General features: G+C 41.3%; 1 protein-coding gene, 1 long non-coding RNA gene and 1 pseudogene across 2 annotated transcripts; all 3 read right to left on the bottom strand.

Annotated features, from left to right (window-relative positions):
• Positions 1 to 323: 323 nt before the first annotated feature.
• Positions 324 to 2186, bottom strand: LOC130520357 (uncharacterized). The gene is made up of 4 exons (XM_057024064.1): positions 1487 to 2186; positions 802 to 927; positions 672 to 715; positions 324 to 576 (listed from the first exon to the last, which is right to left on the bottom strand). Exons 1-4 carry the CDS (start codon positions 2157 to 2159, stop codon positions 466 to 468), a joined length of 954 nt encoding a protein of 317 aa, XP_056880044.1. The 5' UTR covers positions 2160 to 2186; the 3' UTR covers positions 324 to 465.
• A 5221-nt stretch (positions 2187 to 7407) lies between these two features.
• Positions 7408 to 9304, bottom strand: LOC130520355 (uncharacterized; annotated as a pseudogene).
• Positions 9305 to 17946: 8642 nt separating this feature from the next.
• Positions 17947 to 20128, bottom strand: LOC130520354 (uncharacterized). Its single transcript, XR_008948800.1, has 4 exons — positions 19827 to 20128; positions 19130 to 19591; positions 18294 to 19053; positions 17947 to 18191 (listed from the first exon to the last, which is right to left on the bottom strand). It is a non-coding gene; the product is annotated as an uncharacterized LOC130520354 (long non-coding RNA).
• Positions 20129 to 20136: the final 8 nt, after the last annotated feature.

Below are 20136 nucleotides of genomic sequence, written 5' to 3' on the forward strand. Positions count from 1 at the left end.
GGAAAAATTGTTCCGGGGAGAGAAACCACGGTGGCCACAGCAGGAGTACGCCAACCCTTTGGATAATACTGCCCCTGCCTTAGCATTTCTATGTATCCAAGACATAGCCTGCTGCTGTTTACATGGTCATGATCACATAATGGAGCATTTGTCTCATCCAGTGGGTGTTTTGGTCAACTTAATAGTCCGATAGATATCAATGCTTGTGAAAACGATTGTTGCAGCTTTAGACTTCACAAATTAAGGACTGCAACAGCACGAAACAAGCTTTGTCTTCATAAAATGAATATAAATATATGGAGGTAATCTATCATTTGTCGACATGGCCAGAAAAAACAACTTTATTAGGAAAACTTTGTTTCATCGAGATTGATAAATGATACAATTGAAAATGTAGAAACCGGTATGAGTAAATTCAAAATACTTAATTAGGTCCTGTGTTAAGCTGCAATGACAACAAGACATCTACAGCCTCACAGCAGAGTACACACATTCATTCTGTCTGTTCTGCATTGATCTGTTGGGCTGGTTGTTCCTCAAAGCTGCATAATGGAGGTTGTTTTCCTCTTGGTAGCCCTGGAGATATGTGATAAAGGGTAAGTTAGTGTATGTAAATAAGGATTATTTATACATATAACCTTTTTTTTAAAAAAAATCAAAATTGTCTCCACCTCTGCATTTGCTCTGGATGAAGCTTGGACTCTTGATTGAGAGTCTGTTTTAAAACACAGGAAGAGATTTTTTTAAAGTAATTTTCCCAGTTTACCTTTAAGAATCTTCAAAATATATTACATCAGTTACCCAGAGAGTGATGACTGTTTTTCCTCTTTGTCATAAAAACTGAAATGGATAATAAAACAACCACAATGATGGTAAATATCCAGGCCGCACTGAGGAAATACACCAAAACAAGATGGTTTCCTTCATCTGTAACGAGATGCATCAGAAATTGTGATATCCGCTGCCGTTTCAGACAATCATTTAAGTATTTCAACAAATTTGTCCTCTCTCTTATATTAAGCTAGTTATGATGTCATTACTGTGTAATTCAGGGAGACAATAGACAACCAGTCACAAATTATTTATAAATAAAAGTAACAATATAGAAACAGAACCTATACTGACATAAAACGTAATGAGTTAAAGTGATACTTTGACCAAAAATATTATGTTTTTAAAGGACTGTCACGGTGTCCATGTACAATTCAAACCAGGCTTTAAATGTTACAATTTCTCCTCATTTTAGATACTGAAAGCTTTGTGTAAACAGAGAATTGGGGGTTATTTAGGCCATATCTGTTTGAACTGGTAAATTTTTCGATAAAACACTATATATAAACCAACTGAACAGAGCTAATTAGGATAACCTTTTTATGGACAATTAAATAAATTACTGGATGCTGGCTTAATATTTTTAAAACTAGATAATATGTAAATTATTTCTACAATATACAGAAAATAATCTGCACAAAATTAGAGCACTCACCCCCACACACCAGCTTGGTTCCATTTCCAAACAGAATGTGTCCACATGCTGCAACAGCACAATAGTAGGTCCCAGTCTGAGAAGTGTTCAGGTTCTTCATGGAGAAGCTGTAGAAACAGGTGTTGGTTTCCCTCTCACACTGCTTATTCCTGCCTGTATGGCTGTACATGAGTCCCAGTTGAGATGGTCCAGAGTTTCTGAACCAGTAAACAGTGTGATCCCCATCACAAGTCCACCCAGTATGTACTGTACAATTCAGCGTCACAGAACCTTCTGCTTGGATAGACTGAGATGCTGACTGATCTATGGTCAACCCTGAACCCTCTACAATGACATTATGACCTTCTGTAAAGTCAAATACATTTAAATACCGATTTACACAGTAATAGGTGGCTGAGTCTGATAACACCAAATCTGTTATTGTCAGATTAGTTCCATTGTTACCAGGATGTAGTTGGAAACGTGGATTGGTTTTGAAGTCATTAGCACATCTACAATATTTACTTGATATCCAGTACACACAGATCAGAATCGGCCTCTCTCCCAGAGTTTCTTTAAACCAAGAGATCCTGCTAGAAAAATCATCTCTGTGAAGACACGGCAAAGTCAGGTTCTGTCCAGGTTTGACCAAGATATAATTGGTCTTCCAATTCAAAGCTGGAGAAAATTCCATTGTAGCTGTCTGAGCTAAAAAAAAATACAATTAGAAATGAACACCGTTTAATGTTTAAATCTAGAATTTTGCAAATGATGCCATAAATAAACAAAATACAAACAAAAAAGAAATCCTCACCAAATTTCTCCAAACATATCAGCCAGAAGATCAACTTTGCAGATGTCATCTTGCTCCAAGTTTTGGGCTGAGTGAAGAGAAGACTGGTCCTTTTAAACTGATAAATGCTGCACTTGTATCTGATTGGGCAGCTGGAGATGACTCGAGGGTGTGAGATACAGGAAACACGATCACTTGTAATGTCAGATTTGCTTGATAAAATTGATGTTGGAGAAATCAAAGGGAGATTTAAAGGTTAAAAAAACCCACAAGAAAAAACTTTGGATTACCTGAAGAATAGGATTTTGCATCATATATAAATAGAATTCAATTTGAGTTGAGTCATAATGTGCATCATTTCTAACCAATCAACAACAACCAACCAACCAACCAACCAACCAACCAGCAATCATTCTTTTTTTATTTTTTCCATGTTGCAGTAATGCATCCAGTAAATGCTCACTAATTATTAAGACAGACAGCTTTTGGAAAATGATGCAGCAACAAGGGGTAGCATGGGCTCAAACAAGATTGTTCACGTAAGAGGGAGCAGATTCAGGTATTAGTCTGTCGGTCAGCATGAATTACATGATCTTAATGTGGGCAGGTACAGTAGACCTCTATCAGCAGTGAGGTGGCATGGGCCTGCTTTCGTTAGACTATCTGAATTGGTGGAAATATGGGAGATCACCATGACTTGTATCAGCATTTGTAGGTTTAATGGCCTGGCTTTTCTGAGGTTGGATACAGCAAAGTGACGGGATGACAGGGAGACTGATGCTACATGTGGTGGCCCTGCATCCATGCGGATATGTCTGAGAGACATGGTGAGATCTAGTCTGAGCCGGAGGGTTAGTCCGGGGAAAATGAGACGCAGAACTGGGTGCCATGTGGAAATCACTGGTATAAAACACCATGGGAGACCATGGGATGATTTGCCTGAGCAATGTTGCGTATATGGCAAAGAGCAGCAGCCCCGGCACCGATCCTTGGGTGACCCCAGTGGAGAACTAGTGATGAGCCAAAAGTTGATCATGCCACGACACCCTGAATGAATGCCCAGATAGGTACAGGAAAGTCAGAGCAACACCGCATTGGTGGCCCTGGCCCATAGACAGTGGCCCTGAGGAGAAGACAGCAAGAGAAGCTGGAGGAGGAACTGATGAAGATGTAAGCACTCTCTGTTGCACATGGATAGAATCAACACGGAGTATATCAGAGGAACTGGAATATTGTGTTTTTGTAAGCCTATAAAATCATGAATTAGTCCACTTATTAACCTATATATTAAACAAAATGTATGTACTCAAGTGAATGTGTCATTATAATCTAAAATATAATCTAATCTAAAAATGTTTGCATCCAGACAATTCGATGGATACATGTGCTTAATACAAACAGAAATAACACTATTGACAAGAAGATGTGTTGATGTGACTGCAATGGGGATCACATTAACATTACAGCAATGTCATTTTCCTTATACTAGTTGTCTTTGAATGCCAAGGTCAAGAGAGTGAAGCGATGTAGTTTGACTGCTGTGTGTTAAGACACAGCAAAGACTTCCTGTTTGAAACCACCAAGACAGAAGGGGAAAAGTCAAGCCCACCATGCAAGTATGTACAAGTATTGCCATCATAGCTGCAGCACAATTAAAAAAAAAAAAAAAAGATTCTGACTGTGTTACAAAAAACACATTTGGACATTTTAGACAATAAAGGGCTGCAACTTTATTTGAATCTTATTTTAGAAGAAGATTGACTGCAGGACAAAATATATAAGTACAGGATTATTTTTAAACATGTCAAAACTTTAAGTGTTTTGCATCATAGTCTAAAAACATGGCTGTACGTATGGTAACGTATGAATGGTATGGTATATTACTTGATATTTCTTTACATGATGTGTACTGTATATAATTATGTAATGTTTTATTCCAAGAAGAAGAAGAAGAAAGAAAAGAAATATGATTGCAAATGCAAAAACAGACAGCAAACAGGTCGAGCAGTAACTGATGTTGTGGTTTTGTTTCTACTGCACAGCGTCACATGTGGGGGTGTGTAAGCTAACACCTAGGGTGTCTACATAAGTTCTCATCATACCCTGTGTGTCTTATTCAGATAGACAAGTTCTAAAATTTATATGCCACACTAAGTTAACAGCTGCACATTCTGGATTATTTACACTCTTTTTCAACTTTAAGGATATTTTTTTGTAAAATAAGAAACGTTCAACAGCTGCAAGTGCTTGTTGGAAAAGTCACCACCAATCTCTTTGGTTTTCGTGACATTTAGCTCCAGTCAGTTGTTGCACCAATCAAAAACCTGGGGAAATAAAGCCCTGGAGATACAGCCTGTGGCAGATACTGACTGTTGGAGGACAAGACAATCAAGTGTGTGTTGGTTATTTCCTCCTTTATTGTACCAAGGATCCTGATCATCCTGAACAATGTAGAATGTACACAATGAATCAAATATCTATAAATCAACCACAGAAGAGCCTTTTTCTCTTTTGTGAGTTTTCTGAAACTACAGGATATCTAAAATTGTGTGAAAATGGTCATTTTTCTATTCTACTGCTTTACACTGAAGTAAACACATTCAGTCCAGGTATGTTCTCTGTTCATCTTCTTCTTCCACAAAACAGAACCATCTGCATCTGGACGATCCTGTAAATGACAATAATGAACTCAGTGCCTTTTGAATATTTAATGAATGACTTTATTCTGACTAATAGAAAATACATTTGGTTTGGACAGAGGTGAGTCTTACATGCGATTTTGAAAAATAAAATGGAATGTTAGAAATGTAAAATTACTCTCTAAAATAAGCCCAGAAGTGTAATTAATCACACCTTTATAATTGCAGCTGTGACTGTTCATCATGCACACCGAGAAAGCCAGATACTCTACCAGAAAGGTGCTGAATGATGATGCACCACACAGGAAGTAAACTGAGAACTGAGAGTGTTTATCATTTGTAGATGAACACAGCAGCAGACAGAGGTCAAGGTTTCAGTTCCATGGTGAAGAAGAACAGGCAGTAGAGCTTGAACAAGTACAGGTAGCGATTTACTCCAACCACCAGTTCCGTTGAATACGTTTTTCTCAAGTACCCAGGCTCTGAAACCAATGAGTTGAGGTGGAATGGCCTTTTATTTTAAGTTTAAGCCAATTAAAGAATTGTTTTTGAGGTTCATAATGTTGAGAATTGTCTTTATCTTGTTATGTGTTTCACCATATGTTTCTGTCTTCTCTTAGAAGTTAGGCAAGGTAGACTCATTGGTAAATGTAATAAAAACAGAGACATTCCATTTGCAGGATTGTTGTTTGTTCTATTGTTATCTCAGGAGCCAGTCAGGCAGGAGGTGTCAAACACTCATTGTAAATGCGACATCAGGGGGGTTGATGATGATCACATTTGCATGAAGAATGGGATCTGGCCACCTGGGAAAACAATGGAAGAGAAGAACTCTACCAACACCAAGTGGGACTGGAGGAAGAGGACGGGGACATCTCAGCGGGGGATCTGGATTGGATTGCATGGACATTGTGAATTTGCATGTGTGTGACTATAAAGGACTGGGCCAAGGGATAGTTAGGTTGTCAGACTTCGTGCCCTGACAATTAACTCTGTTGTTGCTAGGGTTATGAACTGGCCCGGAGCTCTGTAATATTTGTATCTGGAATTGATTCTATTGTTAAATACATTTTGAAATTGGTACTTTACTTCTCGAAGTCTTCATTCAACGAACACGCGGATCGGCAGCTACATACAGGAGGTATCGCGATCCAACAATAATCTAAATCCAAGTTATCATTGTCAAATTCCTAGTTTGGCTACAATATTTCCACACAAAGCTTTTGTTCAGGTATTTGCAACTCAGAAATAAAACTTATCATAAATTGCACCTTTTCGCTGAGGAGTCACCTCTCTACAGTCACTGTGAACATGTCACACTGCTTTGAAACATGTAATGTAAAGAACAAAGACTTTTGTGCTAGGAGCCAGATTTGCCAAAAACCAGACCTGGTAAAACTAGTGGCTTGCCATGCTCATTTCTTTTTTCATTTTTGTGACTTTGTTGACTTTTATTATTTGAGAGATGAGAACCATTTTGTTGTGGCTCGGGTTTCTCGCCTCCTCCCCCCACCTGCAGGATCGGCAGGCAGAGGGGCCGAACTCTGATGAGCGCTGAGCCTCTGGCGCACCTGCAGCGCATTACCTTAATTCAGCGGCTACTTAAACTCCCCTCTCTTTGCCTCCGGTGCTGGATTGTTGTTTTGCCACAGCGTCTAGCTCCCACCCTCTGTGATCTCCAGTTTTTTGCCTCCTGTTTTCTGTGTTTACTTCCAGCGTGTGAGTTTGTTCCAGTGCCTCGTCACTGCGTTTTCGTTTGTACTTTTTCTCGACGGTTTTTCCCTTTTATGGTGATTTTTAGTTCGTAGATTTTCTGTTGTTACTTTGCTAGAGTTGTTTCCGTTGCTACTTTGATTGATTCCTGCGTCTTGCACCTTTTTGTTATCAATAAAGAGCCGTATCTGCTACTCTGCATCTGGGTCCAGGCCTCCTTGACTTCCCATAACACATTTAAGTTAAATATTTGTATGCATTTGTGACAGCATTTTTGAGACAGTCTTCATGTTAGTGCGCTCATATTTTTCAACAAACCAGTAAATACGTAACAAAAAACCCCTCCCGTTTATCTGTGCCCATGTATGCATGTATGTGTGTGTGTGTATATATATATGTGTGTGTGTGTGTGTGTGTATATATATATATATGTGTATATATGAACTAATCAATTCAAATTCCTGAATCCAAGTTAAAGTCATAACAGTCGAAACTCAGAATACCGGAGTCATGAACGTAGAAGGTAATTCACCCACAAAGACCTGTTTGGTAGTGATGGGACGATGATACCTCAAGGAGTGTATTGACACACTACACAAACTGTGTCGGCACTGTATTGATACTGTGTCTGTCACCCGATAGTGACCCCTGCAGTAGTTATAAAATGATTGCAGGTAAAGGAATTCCTTGTTTGCTAAATTGAGTTGGTCTGTAAAATATAGCAAATTTGATTTACAATTTTTTACTCATGTACACACATTTGTTAACTGTTAAATCATATGAAATAAAAGACAAAAAAAGTTATGAATTTTTATTGAGGAACAAAAGTTTTTGGAGTGTCTTTGCTCCAAGGCGATTTCTCCTCTTAAACACCAGCTCCCCAGCCTTAGAAAATACTCTTTCACACGGTGCAGATGACGATGATGAGCAGAGAGTTTTAAGTGCAAGTTGATGCCGATGTGGATATGTTTTCTGGTGCTCTCACGAGTATCTGCCAATTCTTCATTGCCATGCCGAGCTCTATAATGCCTCAGCATTGATGAAGTGCTCTTATTGATGTAAGGCACCTACAATAAAATAAAAAGTGAATTTATCTGAAAACAATTCAAACCTCTTACCAGAACAGAGTAAAAACTAAGGTGGCGCATTACATTAACTTGTTAAAAAAATAGACACCCTATCTCGTGATTTCGAGATCAGGATCTCGTTATTATGAGATAAAATGAATAAAGCAACTGTAAGGCTCTTTAACTGACTATCATATGTATCACAGGTCATTCACTTGATAAAGTGAGTGCAATGCGCCACCGTTAAAAATTGTATAACAGGAAACAATGCTCAAAGGAGAAAAAGATTTCCCTTGTTTGGAGTCACAAGATCAAAATTATTCCACACTGGGGAAAACTTCTTAGAACGATCCATAATTTCGTAACTGCAAAACTCCATCCAACAAACCCACGACATTTCGATACAGTTTGTTTCCTTATGAACGCACTTTGACGCGGCACATCCAAATGATACAATTCCTGTATCGGTCACGTGATTCTTTCTTAAAGCAATACACGCACCGATACGGGGTTTCACTCTTGAGCTCTCGGCACAGTGCTGACGCACCAGTGTCGCTCGTCCCATCACTACTGTTTGGTTCCATCTCCATGTAAAATTTTAAATGGGCTATAAATGTTACATTTCCTCCACATTTTAGAAACTAAAAGCTCCATATAACAGAGAATCAGGGGATATTAGGCCATATCTGTTTAAACATAAGGTTAATTTTTCTATCAATCGCTATATATTTTGAAACCAACTGAACAGCTAACTGGGGTAACCTTTTTATGGACAATAAAATAAATTAGTGGATTCTGGCTTAATTTTTTTAAAAACTGGATATTATGTAAATTATTTCTACAATATATATAAAATAATCTGCACAAAAATATTTAGCACTTTAACAACTTGTATAAACCTTTTGAATAAAATGATTTCAAACACACTCACCCTCAAACACCAGCTTGGTTCCATTTCCAAACAGAATGTGTCCACATGCTGCAACAGCACAATAGTAGGTCCCAGTCTGAGAAGTGTTCAGGTTCTTCATGGAGAAGCTATGGAAACAGGTGTTGGTTTTCCTCTCACACTGCTTGTTCCTGCCTGTATGGCTGTACATGAGTCCCAGTTGAGATGGTCCAGAGTTTCTGAACCAGTAAACAGTGTGATCCCCATCACAAGTCCACCCAGTATGTACTGTACAATTCAGCGTCACAGAACCTTCTGCTTGGATAGACTGTGATGCTGGCTGATCTATGGTCAACCCTGAACCCTCTACAATGACATAACTTTCTAGAAAGTCAAATACTGTTAAATACTGATTTACTCAGTAATAGGTGGCTGAGTCTGATAACTCCAAATCTGATATTGTCAGATAAGCTCCTTTGTTACCAGGATGTATTTGGAAATGTGGATTGGTTTTGAAGTCATTCACAAATATCCAAAGTTTACTTGATATCCACTACTTACAGATCAGCCTCGGCTTCTCTCCCAGAATTTGTTTAAACAAAGAGATCTTGGTAGAAACATCATCTCTGTTACCACTTTCCTTTAGGCATTTATAATCGCTTGTGTCATGGGGGGAGGGCTGTTGTGTTTTTACTTCAAATTAATGAAGAAAGCCTTGATATATACATCCTTCTCCATGCTGTGCCTTTTTTTTGTATGTAGAATTCTGCTTCTGCAGACACTTCTACATCCTGTTCAAAACCACATGTCATTTACCTTTCAAGCTTTTTTCACACTAAATTACGATGTGATTCGTGTGTGACCTTATATCAACAGCATGGTATACCCACAGTGATTACATTGGTCCTGACGTGATGGTATCATAGAGGTACCTGTTTGCAATAGTATAGTTATGGTTGACTTCATGTGAAATTAACATCACCCCCAACTCTGGTGTCACTACATGAATAAAAAAAGTCTTTAATCTATGAAACATATTTTTACAAAGATCAATCAATAACATCACATTCCCGTATGTCAATATTTGAGGTGTGCCTTAAATTGTTTTATGTTGTGCAACATCCTATGCCGTAGTCTGATGCTGTGGCTGTATAGATTATACTGATGAGGTAGCCAATGGATACAAGATACAGTATTTCTCAGTGTTAGACTTCTGTGGTCTTGCAATTTAAGCCCTTGGGCTTCTGATTCATTTCTTATAACCTTTGAGTGTTATTCTGACGCACACATTCTAAAACATTTTCGTATTGTTACAAGTTTTAAAATATTTTTCTACAAAATAAAACTACAACAGCAGAACACACATTATAAATTGAGCATGGCCGAGTGGCCAGTTTGAATTAATTTCAGCTAAATATCAAGCCTAACTTTTGCTGGTTTTGAATGTTGTAAACTGGGGGTCTACTCGGAACAGACTAAAACATATGGCCACTGGATCAATTCGATTTAAATGGCAAATTGATCATGTGGTGCAATGGAAGGTACAGACAATGATTGTTCAAGTATGTGGAGAGTATGTGCAAGTATACAAATGTTTGTTGTTTTGTGAGGTTGTGTGCATGGGGGGGATGCAGGTATATGTATGTTAGTGTGTAAAGACATTGTGGAAGACATGCATCATCCCAGTTCTTAAGAAGAATCCTCCCAGGGAGCTGAATGTCTTCTGACCAGTGAAACTCACCTCACGCCGCAGCACAGGACAAACTCAGCATGATAGTAGTGGACCTGGATTTCTGGTTCTCCAGCTACCGTATCTCACCGACAGGCCACGGTATACAGACACTGTGATTAGCAGCACAGGAGCACCCCAGGGCACAGTGCTGGGCCCTCTACTATTAACCCTGTACACATTAGACTTTTACTACAACTTTGAGCTGTGCCAAATTTAGAAGTTTGTCGATGACACAGCCATTGTGGCATGCATCAGGGACAACAAAGAGATGAAGTAACAACAATCAGACGGAGCATAGGAGCCTGTTCATGGAATGCCTGGAGCCACATGAACCATATACACCTCAACACCTCAAAGACAAAGTAACTAGTCACTGACTTTGGGATGTCTAGACCAAAACTATGGCCAGCTCTTAGAGAAAGAGTTGAGGTGGAGGCTGTGGAGTTCTACAAGTACCGTATTTTCATCAAATCAAATCAAATCAATCTTTATTTATATAGCGTCTTATACAATCAAAATTGTTTCAAGGCGCTTTCCAGAATCCCAGGGCCTAACCCCAGACAAGCAACAGTGGCAAGGAAAAACTCCCCTTTAACAGGAAGAAACCTTGAGCAGGACCAGGCTCATGTAGGGGGACCCTCCTGCTGATGGCCGGCTGGGTAAAGAGAGAGGAGAAGGGGGAGGACAGGTAGAGGATAGGATAGGTAGGAGAGGAGAGGGGTAGAGGAGAGGAGAAGTAGAGTGAAGGGGAGGTAGAGGAGAGGAGAAGGAAAAGGAGGAGGAGGGGAAAGAGGAGAGGAAGGGAGAGGAGAGGGAGAGGAAAAGGAGAAGGAGAAGGAGGGGGAGAGGAGAGGAGAGGAGAGGAGAGGAGAGGAGAGGCACAGAGCACAGAAACACACACAAAAAATATGATATACAATCACTTCAGCGGGGCCGGAGGTCATTATGCAGCTCCGAGGGCGGCGATACCTGTAAATAAATAGGGGGGGAGAAGCAGAAAAACTACACAAGAATCAGCATAACTAGTCTGCTTGATGAGGAGAGGAAAGGAGAGGAGAGGAGAGGAAACCATGACCCAGTGGAGTGACAGAGGCCATTCAGGTGATCATGTTTCCGGACCCCGGCAGCCTTGGCCTATAACAGCATAACTAAGATGTGACCTAATGATTAGACGACCCCCTAAGTATGATAATTTGTCTGTCTATGATAGTAACTGGAACTACTGAATTAGTAACAATAAGCTTTTTCAAAGAGGTAGGTTTTGAGTCTGATCTTAAAAGTAGCGATGGAGTCAGCCTCCCGTACCTGGACAGGGAGCTGGTTCCATAGCAGGGGGGCCTGGTAGCTAAATGCTCGGCCCCCCATTCTACTCCTAGAAACTCTGGGAACCACAAGTAGACCAGCATTCTGAGAGCGGAGCGGTCTATTGGGCTGATAAGGTATCACTAGCTCCTACAGGTAGGATGGAGCTAGGCCTCTGAGGACCTTGTAGGTCAAAAGAAGGGTTTTAAAAATTATTCTAAATTTAACGGGCAGCCAATGAAGCGATGCCAGTACAGGAGTAATGTGATCTCTTTTGTCAATACCTGTCAGAACTCTGGCTGCAGCATTTTGGATCAACTGGAGGCTTCTTAAAGAGTTGTTTAGACACCCTGATAATAAAGAGTTACAGTAGTCCAGCCTGGAAGTAACAAATGCATGGACTAACTTTTCAGCATCATGCCGCGTCAGCAGCTTCCTGATCTTTGTGATGTTCCTCAAGTGAAAAAAGACACTTCTAGAGACTAATTTAATGTGTGAGTTGAAGGAGAGATTTTGATCAAAAGTTACTCCTAGATTCCTCACAGAGAGACTAGATGTTAATGAGATACCATCTAGAGTGATCATGTGATCTAATCTATCCCAGAGAGGTTCAGGACCAAACACCATGACCTCAGTTTTTCCTGGGTTAAGGAGGAGGAAATTTGAAGACATCCAGGACTTTATGACTTTAAGACAGGTCTGGAGCTTCACTAACTTCTCTGTCTCCTCGGGTTTCATGGATAAATAGAGCTGAGTGTCATCAGCATAACAATGAAAATTTATCCCATGCTGCCGAATAATGTTCCCTAAGGGAAGCATGTACAATGTGAAGCGGATTGGTCCAAGTACAGAACCTTGAGGAACTCCATGGCTAACCCTACTGTATGAGGAGGGAACACCATGGACATAAGCAAACTGGTATCTATCAGATAAGTATGATCTAAACCAGTCTAGTGCTGTCCCTTTAATCCCAATCACATGTTCCAGTCTCTGTAACAGGATGCTGTGATCAACTGTATCAAAAGCAGCACTGAGGTCCAGCAGAACCAGCATAGAGACCAGTCCATGATCTGAAGCTATGAGAAGATCATTAGTGACTTTAAGAAGTGCTGTTTCTGTGCTGTGGTGAGCTCTAAAGCCTGACTGAAACATCTCAAACAGGCCGTTCCTCTGCAGGTGCGCCAGTAACTGAGTCACCACCACCTTCTCTAGAACTTTAGAGATAAAAGGAAGGTTGGATATTGGCCTATAATTTGCTAAGACATCAGGATCAAGTGATGGTTTTTTAAGCAACGGCTTAATCACTGCCACCTTGTAGGACCGGGGTACATAACCTGACACTAAAGAACCATTGATTGTCCAGGATAGAACTGCCTATCAATGGTAGAACATCCTTTAACAGGTGTGTTGGGATGGGATCTAAAAGACACGTGGTGGTCTTGGATTTCTGAATTAGCGATGACACCTCAGAAAAATATATAGGGCTGAAGGAGCTTAAGGGCTCGTTGGAGACCCTGTATGTTCCCACAGTCGGCACATCTGGTGATGGTCCTGTTGTTGGGATGGCCTGGTTAGCTTTCTCTCTGATAGCTAGAACTTTATCAATGAAGAAGCTCATGAAGTCTTCACCACTAAGGGAAGAAGGGATACGTGGATCTAAAACACTGTGACTCTTGGTTAATTTGGCCACAGTGCTGAAAAGAAACCTGGGGTTGCTCTTATTTTCCTCAATCAAAGAAGAAAAATAGGCTGTTCTAGCCGTACAGAGGGCCTTTTTGTAAACTAATAGACAGTCTTTCCAGGCTACATGATAGCTGTCTATTTTACAAGAATGCACTTTCTGCTTGAGGGTCCTGATATGTGAATTATACCAGGGGGCACACCTCCTCTGATTTACTATTTTCTTTTTCAGGGGGGCAACAGAATCAAGCGTGATTCTCAGTGAGGCTGCTGCACCTTCAGCAATAGAGTCAACCTCAGCAGGGCTAGGATTATAATGACTGATCCCTGGGGAAACACACGGTGATCCTGGGATCAGCACAGGGATCACTTCCTTAAACTTAGCTACAGCATTATCTGAAAGACATCTGCTATAGTAAGACTTTGTTCTGAGCATAGAAGAATCCTTAATCATAAATGTAAAAGTGATCAAAGAATGGTCTGACAGGACTGGGTTCTGAGGGAACACTGACACATGTTCTACCTCAACACCATAAGTCAGGACTAAATCTAGAGTGTGGTTAAAGCTATGAGTTGGTTGGTTTATCTGCTGGAGGAAACCAACTGACTGAAGTAATGAAATGAAGCCATTTCTAAAGCTGTCATTTATAACGTCCATATGGATATTAAAGTCTCCAATGATAATGACTTTGTCCGTTCTAAGGACCAAGTCAGATAAAAAAATCAGAGAACTCAGACAGGAACTCTGGATGTGGCCCAGCAGGGGGCCGATATACAACTACAAACAGAAGTGGCTTTTCTGTCCTCCTTTCATGACTATAAGGCGCACCTAAAACACTGAGATTTTCTCAAAAATTGACGGTGCGCCTTATAATATGGTGCGCCTTGTGTGTGGACTGAGTTCCAAAATCTGCAGTTCGCCTTTGGTGGGTGCACTACGGTAAACGCTCCACCAATCGATTAGCGGCACACCTACGCGTAAGGATCCCCTAAAATGGCGCCGGTCAAGTGAGACACGTATGAATGAGGCTTACTTTAAACTGCAGGACATTAAATATGAAAATATTTAATGAAAATGGCAATCGAGCAATCTAATATTTCGCTTTATGAGGAGGCTGCATCTCTCCATACGCGCAAGGACAACTGTTGCGCAGCGGCTGCCCGCGGATTACCAAGAGAGGGCGGCCATCTTCCCTAACCCTAACCAGGAGAGGGCGGCCATCTTCCCTAACCCTAACCCTAACCAGGAGAGGGCGGCATCTCCCTACCCTAACCAGGAGAGGGCGGCCATCTTCCGCACCAACTGCCGCGACAAGATAACCGCGCCCAGCCACATCACCAACATAGATGAGATCCCTTTGACTTTTGACATCCCTTTGACCCACAAAGTGGAGAAAAGGGGACCAGCACGGTGGCGATACGCACAACGGGGCACGAGAAGTCATCGTTCACCGTGGTTTCCGCTGCCACGGAAACGGACAGAGTGCTGGATGAAGGAAGGCGAACACTCCTTCACAAAGACTATGAGGCTGCGGTGGGCAAGTTATGCCACCATATGCGGGTGGATTGTAGATGGATGGGCTATGTTACCGTCTTCATGTATTGTAAGAGCTTTCACAAAATCAACGCTGAAGCGGACCGGTCGGTGAGTCTGATTCAGATGATGAAGAAGAGGAATTCGGGATGTTGGACATTGAAATAGTGCAGCTGTTTAATTCAGATACAGAAGATGAAAACTTTGATGGTTTTGTGGCAGAAGAATGAATATTTTGTTCAATAAATGTGAAGAAACTCACCGTTTTACTTCTGTTGTCATTTTTTACTGTATGTTTTAGCATGCGTCTAATAATACGGTGCGCCTTATATATGTTTTAAATACAGAAATAGCACCCGTAACTGAGACTGCGCCTTTTATTACAGTGAAAATATGGTAGTTCAAAAGTGCCATAATCATAATATTTTCAAAGATTATGATTATGGCATAACCATAATAATATTTGTAAAGATTATGCTTTATGATTATGGCACTTTCTGATCAGTAATCACAACATGATGAAAGTGGCACAACACAAGGGGAGACGCACATGAGGTGAACTGACACAGGGGTGGCACGGTTATGTAGGGGCTAAAATGGCTGCCACAAAGCAAGAAGGTTCCTGCAGTCAGGGGTTTTTTTTTGTGCAGTTTGCCTGTTCTCCCCGTGTCCATGTGCATTGACATTAGAAGTGAATGAGGGCATGAACAGTTGTTTGTCTTTGTGAGTTAGAAGTGGGATAAGCGGCCACCTGTCCCCTAAAAGGGATAAAGAAGTCGAAGACTGATAGAGGGATGGACAAAAATCCCTTGGCCAGTTTTTTCACAATTCTAATAAAACTGTTGAAGGTCTTTTGTTGCAAAATAAAATTTTAATTGATTATATCTTAACAATGGCAGCTGTGACTGCTTTTCATCATGCTGAATGCTGATGCACCAATTAGGAAGCTAACCAAGGTCTGCAGATTCAAAAAGCAGCAGACAGATGTCAAGGTTTCAGTTGTATTTGGAATCTTGAGCAGGTAGTAATTTTTAATTAAATCAAAAATTAATATTTGTATTGTGTTCAATTTTGTTATCTGTTTTGTTAGTCTTTATGCCCCAAGTTTTACAAAAAAAAGGTCAACAAAGAGAGCTAAACATTTTCTAAACTGCTGGCAAATTGGATCCCAAATAAGCAAAAATCGTTCCTGGGAAAAATTGTTCCGGGAAGGAGAGACCACGGTGGACACAGCAGGAGTACGCCAACCCTTTGGATAATACTGCCCCTGCCTTAGCATTTCTATGTATCCAAGACATAGCCTGCTGCTGTTTACATGGTCATGATCACATAATGGAGCATTTGTCTCATCCAGTGGGTGTTTTGGTCAACTTAATAGTCCGATGGATATGAATGCTTGTGAAAACCATTGTTGCAGCTTTTGACTTCACAAAATAAGGACTGCAACGGCACGATACAAGCTTTGTCTTCATAAAATGAATATAAATATATGGAGGTAATCTATCATTTGTTGACATGGCCAGAAAAAACAACTTTATTAGGAAAACTTTGTTTCATCGAGACTGATAAATGATACAATTGAAAATGTAGAAACTGGTATGAGTAAATACAAAATACTTAATTAGGTCCTGTGTTAAGATGCAATGACAACAAGACATCTACAGCCTCACAGCAGAGTACCGTATTTTCACAACCAAAAGGCGCACCGTATTATAGGGCGCACCTTCAATTAACGGCCTATTTTAGAAATATTTTCATACACAGGGCGCACCGTGTTATAAGGCGCATGGCATAGAAATTGCATAGTGCCTTTGGTTTCATGACGCGTTCACTAGATCGAGCTGCGCTAAAAGGAATGTCAATAAAACAGTCAGATAAGTCAGTCAAACTTTATTAATAGAATACAAACCGACGTTCTCACAACTCCATTCACTCCCAAAATGAATAAACAGCTGTGTTTTATTATTTTTCCCGAGTGACGTAGTGTTTTCGCGTAACACAGTTCGTTTAATAACAGCGAGTTATAACAGGCAGTGCAACATTTTTATCACAAGTGGATAGTGGAGTTTAATAAATCTTCGATTTAGTGCAACATTTTTATCACGTAGTACCGTTGCGGTAAATCAAACGTTAGTGCAAACACAATATACGGTAACTCGAACTCTCGAAGTAGTGCAAAGCGATAACAATAGCAATATAACAATAGCAATATAACAGCGTTGTTCAAACGCGAAGAAACACGTAAAGCTCACTTTATCAGTTCATTCCTCATCCAGGAATCCCTAGAATTCCTCTTCTTCGGTGTCCGAATTGAACAGTTGTGCGAATACGGCGTCCAACATGGCCGGCTCCGTCTCGTCAAAGTCGTCATCAGGGTCGGTTGTCGCTGGTGTTGTCTGGCATTTCAGTGACAATCCCTGCCTTCCTGAAAGCTCGGACCACAGTCGATGCCCAGGCATTTACGATCCACTGGCCGATAGTGACGTATGACGCTCGGCGCCGTCTCCCCGTCTTGGTGAACATGTGTTCGCCGTTCGTCATCCACCGCTCCCACGCAGTTCGTAGTCTAGCTTCGAATGCCCTGTTGACACCAATATCTAGCGGCTGGAGTTCCTTTGTTAATCCACTTCTTGCTTTGTTTCCTCGGAAGCTCCGTTGAGTCTTCTTTACCTGGCGCAGGTCGTCTTGCTGCTTCCTCCACTTCCGCACCATTGATTCATTCACGTTAAATTCTCTTGCCGCTGCTCTATTTCCGTGTTCAACTGCGTGACTGATAGCCTTCAGTTTGAACTCTGCATCATAAGCGCGTGTCTTGCAAGGAGCCATTTTGGGGTCTTTACAGACAGAAATGGGTTTGGGACTGAATTTACTGCTGTTACCTCGGCCACGCCTACTGACTACGGTAGCCGCCATTAACCAATATTACTGTAATCCATACAAAAGGCGCTCCGGGTTAAAAGGCGCACCGTAGATTTTTTAGAAAATTCTAGGCTTTTAGGTGCGCCTTATAGTCGTGAAAATACGGCGAGACCACGGTGGACACAGCAGGAGTACGCCAACCCTTTGGATACAAGCTTTGTCTTCATAAAATGAATATAAATATATGGAGGTAATCTAATCGAAATGGCCAGAAAAAACAACTTTATTAGGAAAACTTTGCCTCATCGAGACTGATAAATGATACAATTGAAAATGTAGAAACCGGTGTGAGTAAATACAAAATACTTAATTAGGTCCTGTGTTAACCTGCAATGACAACAAGACATCTACAGCCTCACAGCAGACTACACACATTCATTCTGTCTGTTCTGCATTGATCTGTTGGGCTGGTTGTTCCTCAAAGCTGAATAATGGAGGTTGTTTTCCTCTTGATAGCCCTGGAGATATGTGATAAAGGGTAAGTTAGTGTGTGTAAATAAGGATTATTTATACATATAAACTTTAAAAAAAAAAAATAAAAAAATCAAACTTGTCTCCACCTCTGCATTTGCTGTGGATGAAGCTTGGAATCTTGATTGAGAGTCTGTTTTAAAACACAGGAAGACATTTTTTTAAAGTAATTTTCCCAGTGTGGCGGGGTGGAGAGAGGTGGAACGGTGGATGACAACGCCACCTGGGGAATTTCACCCCAGGAATTAACCGGAAACAGGCACGCGCAGATACGGTTTGGTTCCAGAGGCAGAGACAGGATTGAGGGTTAGGCAGTACAAATTTTATTAAATCCAACTTAACACCAAAATAACTCGGCTGTACAAAAATCAACCAAAAGGGGGTGGACAGGGCTGGGGCCCCACCGGCAGGTGAAACTCAATTAGGGGAAATAAACAAACTAAAAACACCTGTGCTACTACAAACAAAACTACACACGAAAGGTGTGGTAAAACGCCCTCCACCAGGGGTTGGGTCCCCGCCGTGGCCCGCAGCACCTGTCCACAAAGAAAAGAGAACAATTAAAACACTGTTAAGAGTCTAGAAATTGAGAGCAATAGCTCCGTGGTCGCCTCGGCGGCACCACTACGTCTCAGCGCCGTCCCTCGAGCGAAGGGGGGCGAGAGAGAGAGAGAGAGAGAGAGAGAGCGCGAGAGCGAACAGGAGAGAGAGTCCCGAAAACGGGACGGAGCCAAAGCAGCAGTGGGTCCAGTACGCGAGGTAGTCCGTGCTGACTGTTTGGTGGCGCCACCACTCCGTGAAGGGTTCCCGCTGGGGCAACGCGACCCACCGACGCCAGCCGGCAGTCAACTGCAACAAGGACAGCGCCATTAACCTTTATCGACAGAGTGCGGGGAAGTCAGTGACGCGCATTGCTGCGCCTTACCTGCCCAGGGTAAACTAGCGCGCGTGCCCTCACGGCAAAGCGCTCTAGGTGGAAGGATGGCGGGAGGAAGCACCAACCTTCTTGGCGCTGCCAAACAGCATACTCGCGCTGTGAAACAGTTTGTTGGTCGAACCGCCCAGATAAGCCGCAACCCCGCCGTACCGTCGAAGCGGGAAAAACAACTAAAGTCAGCTGGAGGCAGTGCCTTATATAAACCTTTTCTCCCCACCCACCAATTAAGGCACTACCTCCATAGGACACCTGTTCGGAGGGCAGGCCACGCCCTGCCACATCAGTTTACCTTTAGGAATCTTCAAAATATATTACATCAGTTACCCAGAGAGTGATGACTGTTTTTCCTCTTTGTCATAAAAACTGAAATGGATAATAAAACAACCACAATGATGGTAAATATCCAGGCCGCACTGAGGAAATACACCAAAACAAGATGGTTTCCTTCATCTGTAACGAGATGCATCAGAAATTGTGATATCCGCGATGCCGTTTCAGACAATCACTTAAGTATTTCCACAAATTTGTCCTCTCACTTTATATTAAGCTAGTTATGATGTCATTACTGTGTAATTCAGGGAGACAATAGACATCACCAGTCACAAATTATTTTATAAAGTAACAGTATGCTGTAGAAGCAGAACCTATACTGACATAACAAGGAATGAGTTAAAGTGATACTCACCCCCACACACCAACTTGGTTCCATTTCCAAACAGAATTTAAAAAAATTATATGCCACACTAAATTAACAGCTGCACATTCTGGATTATTTACAGTCTTTTTCAACTTCAAGGATATTTTTTTGTTAAATAAGAAACATGCAACGGCTGCAAGTTCTTGTTGGAAAAGTCACCACCAATCTCTTTGGTTTTAGTGACATTTAGCTCCAGTCAGTTGTTGCACCAATCAAAAACCTGGGGAAATAAAGCCCTGGGAGATACAGCCTGTGGCAGATACTGACAGCAGATACAGCAGGACCATGTGTAAAAGGG

The sequence above is a fragment of the Takifugu flavidus genome, unplaced genomic scaffold, assembly GCF_003711565.1.
Source record: "Takifugu flavidus isolate HTHZ2018 unplaced genomic scaffold, ASM371156v2 ctg353, whole genome shotgun sequence".
In the NCBI taxonomy this organism is placed as follows: Eukaryota; Metazoa; Chordata; class Actinopteri; order Tetraodontiformes; family Tetraodontidae; genus Takifugu; species Takifugu flavidus.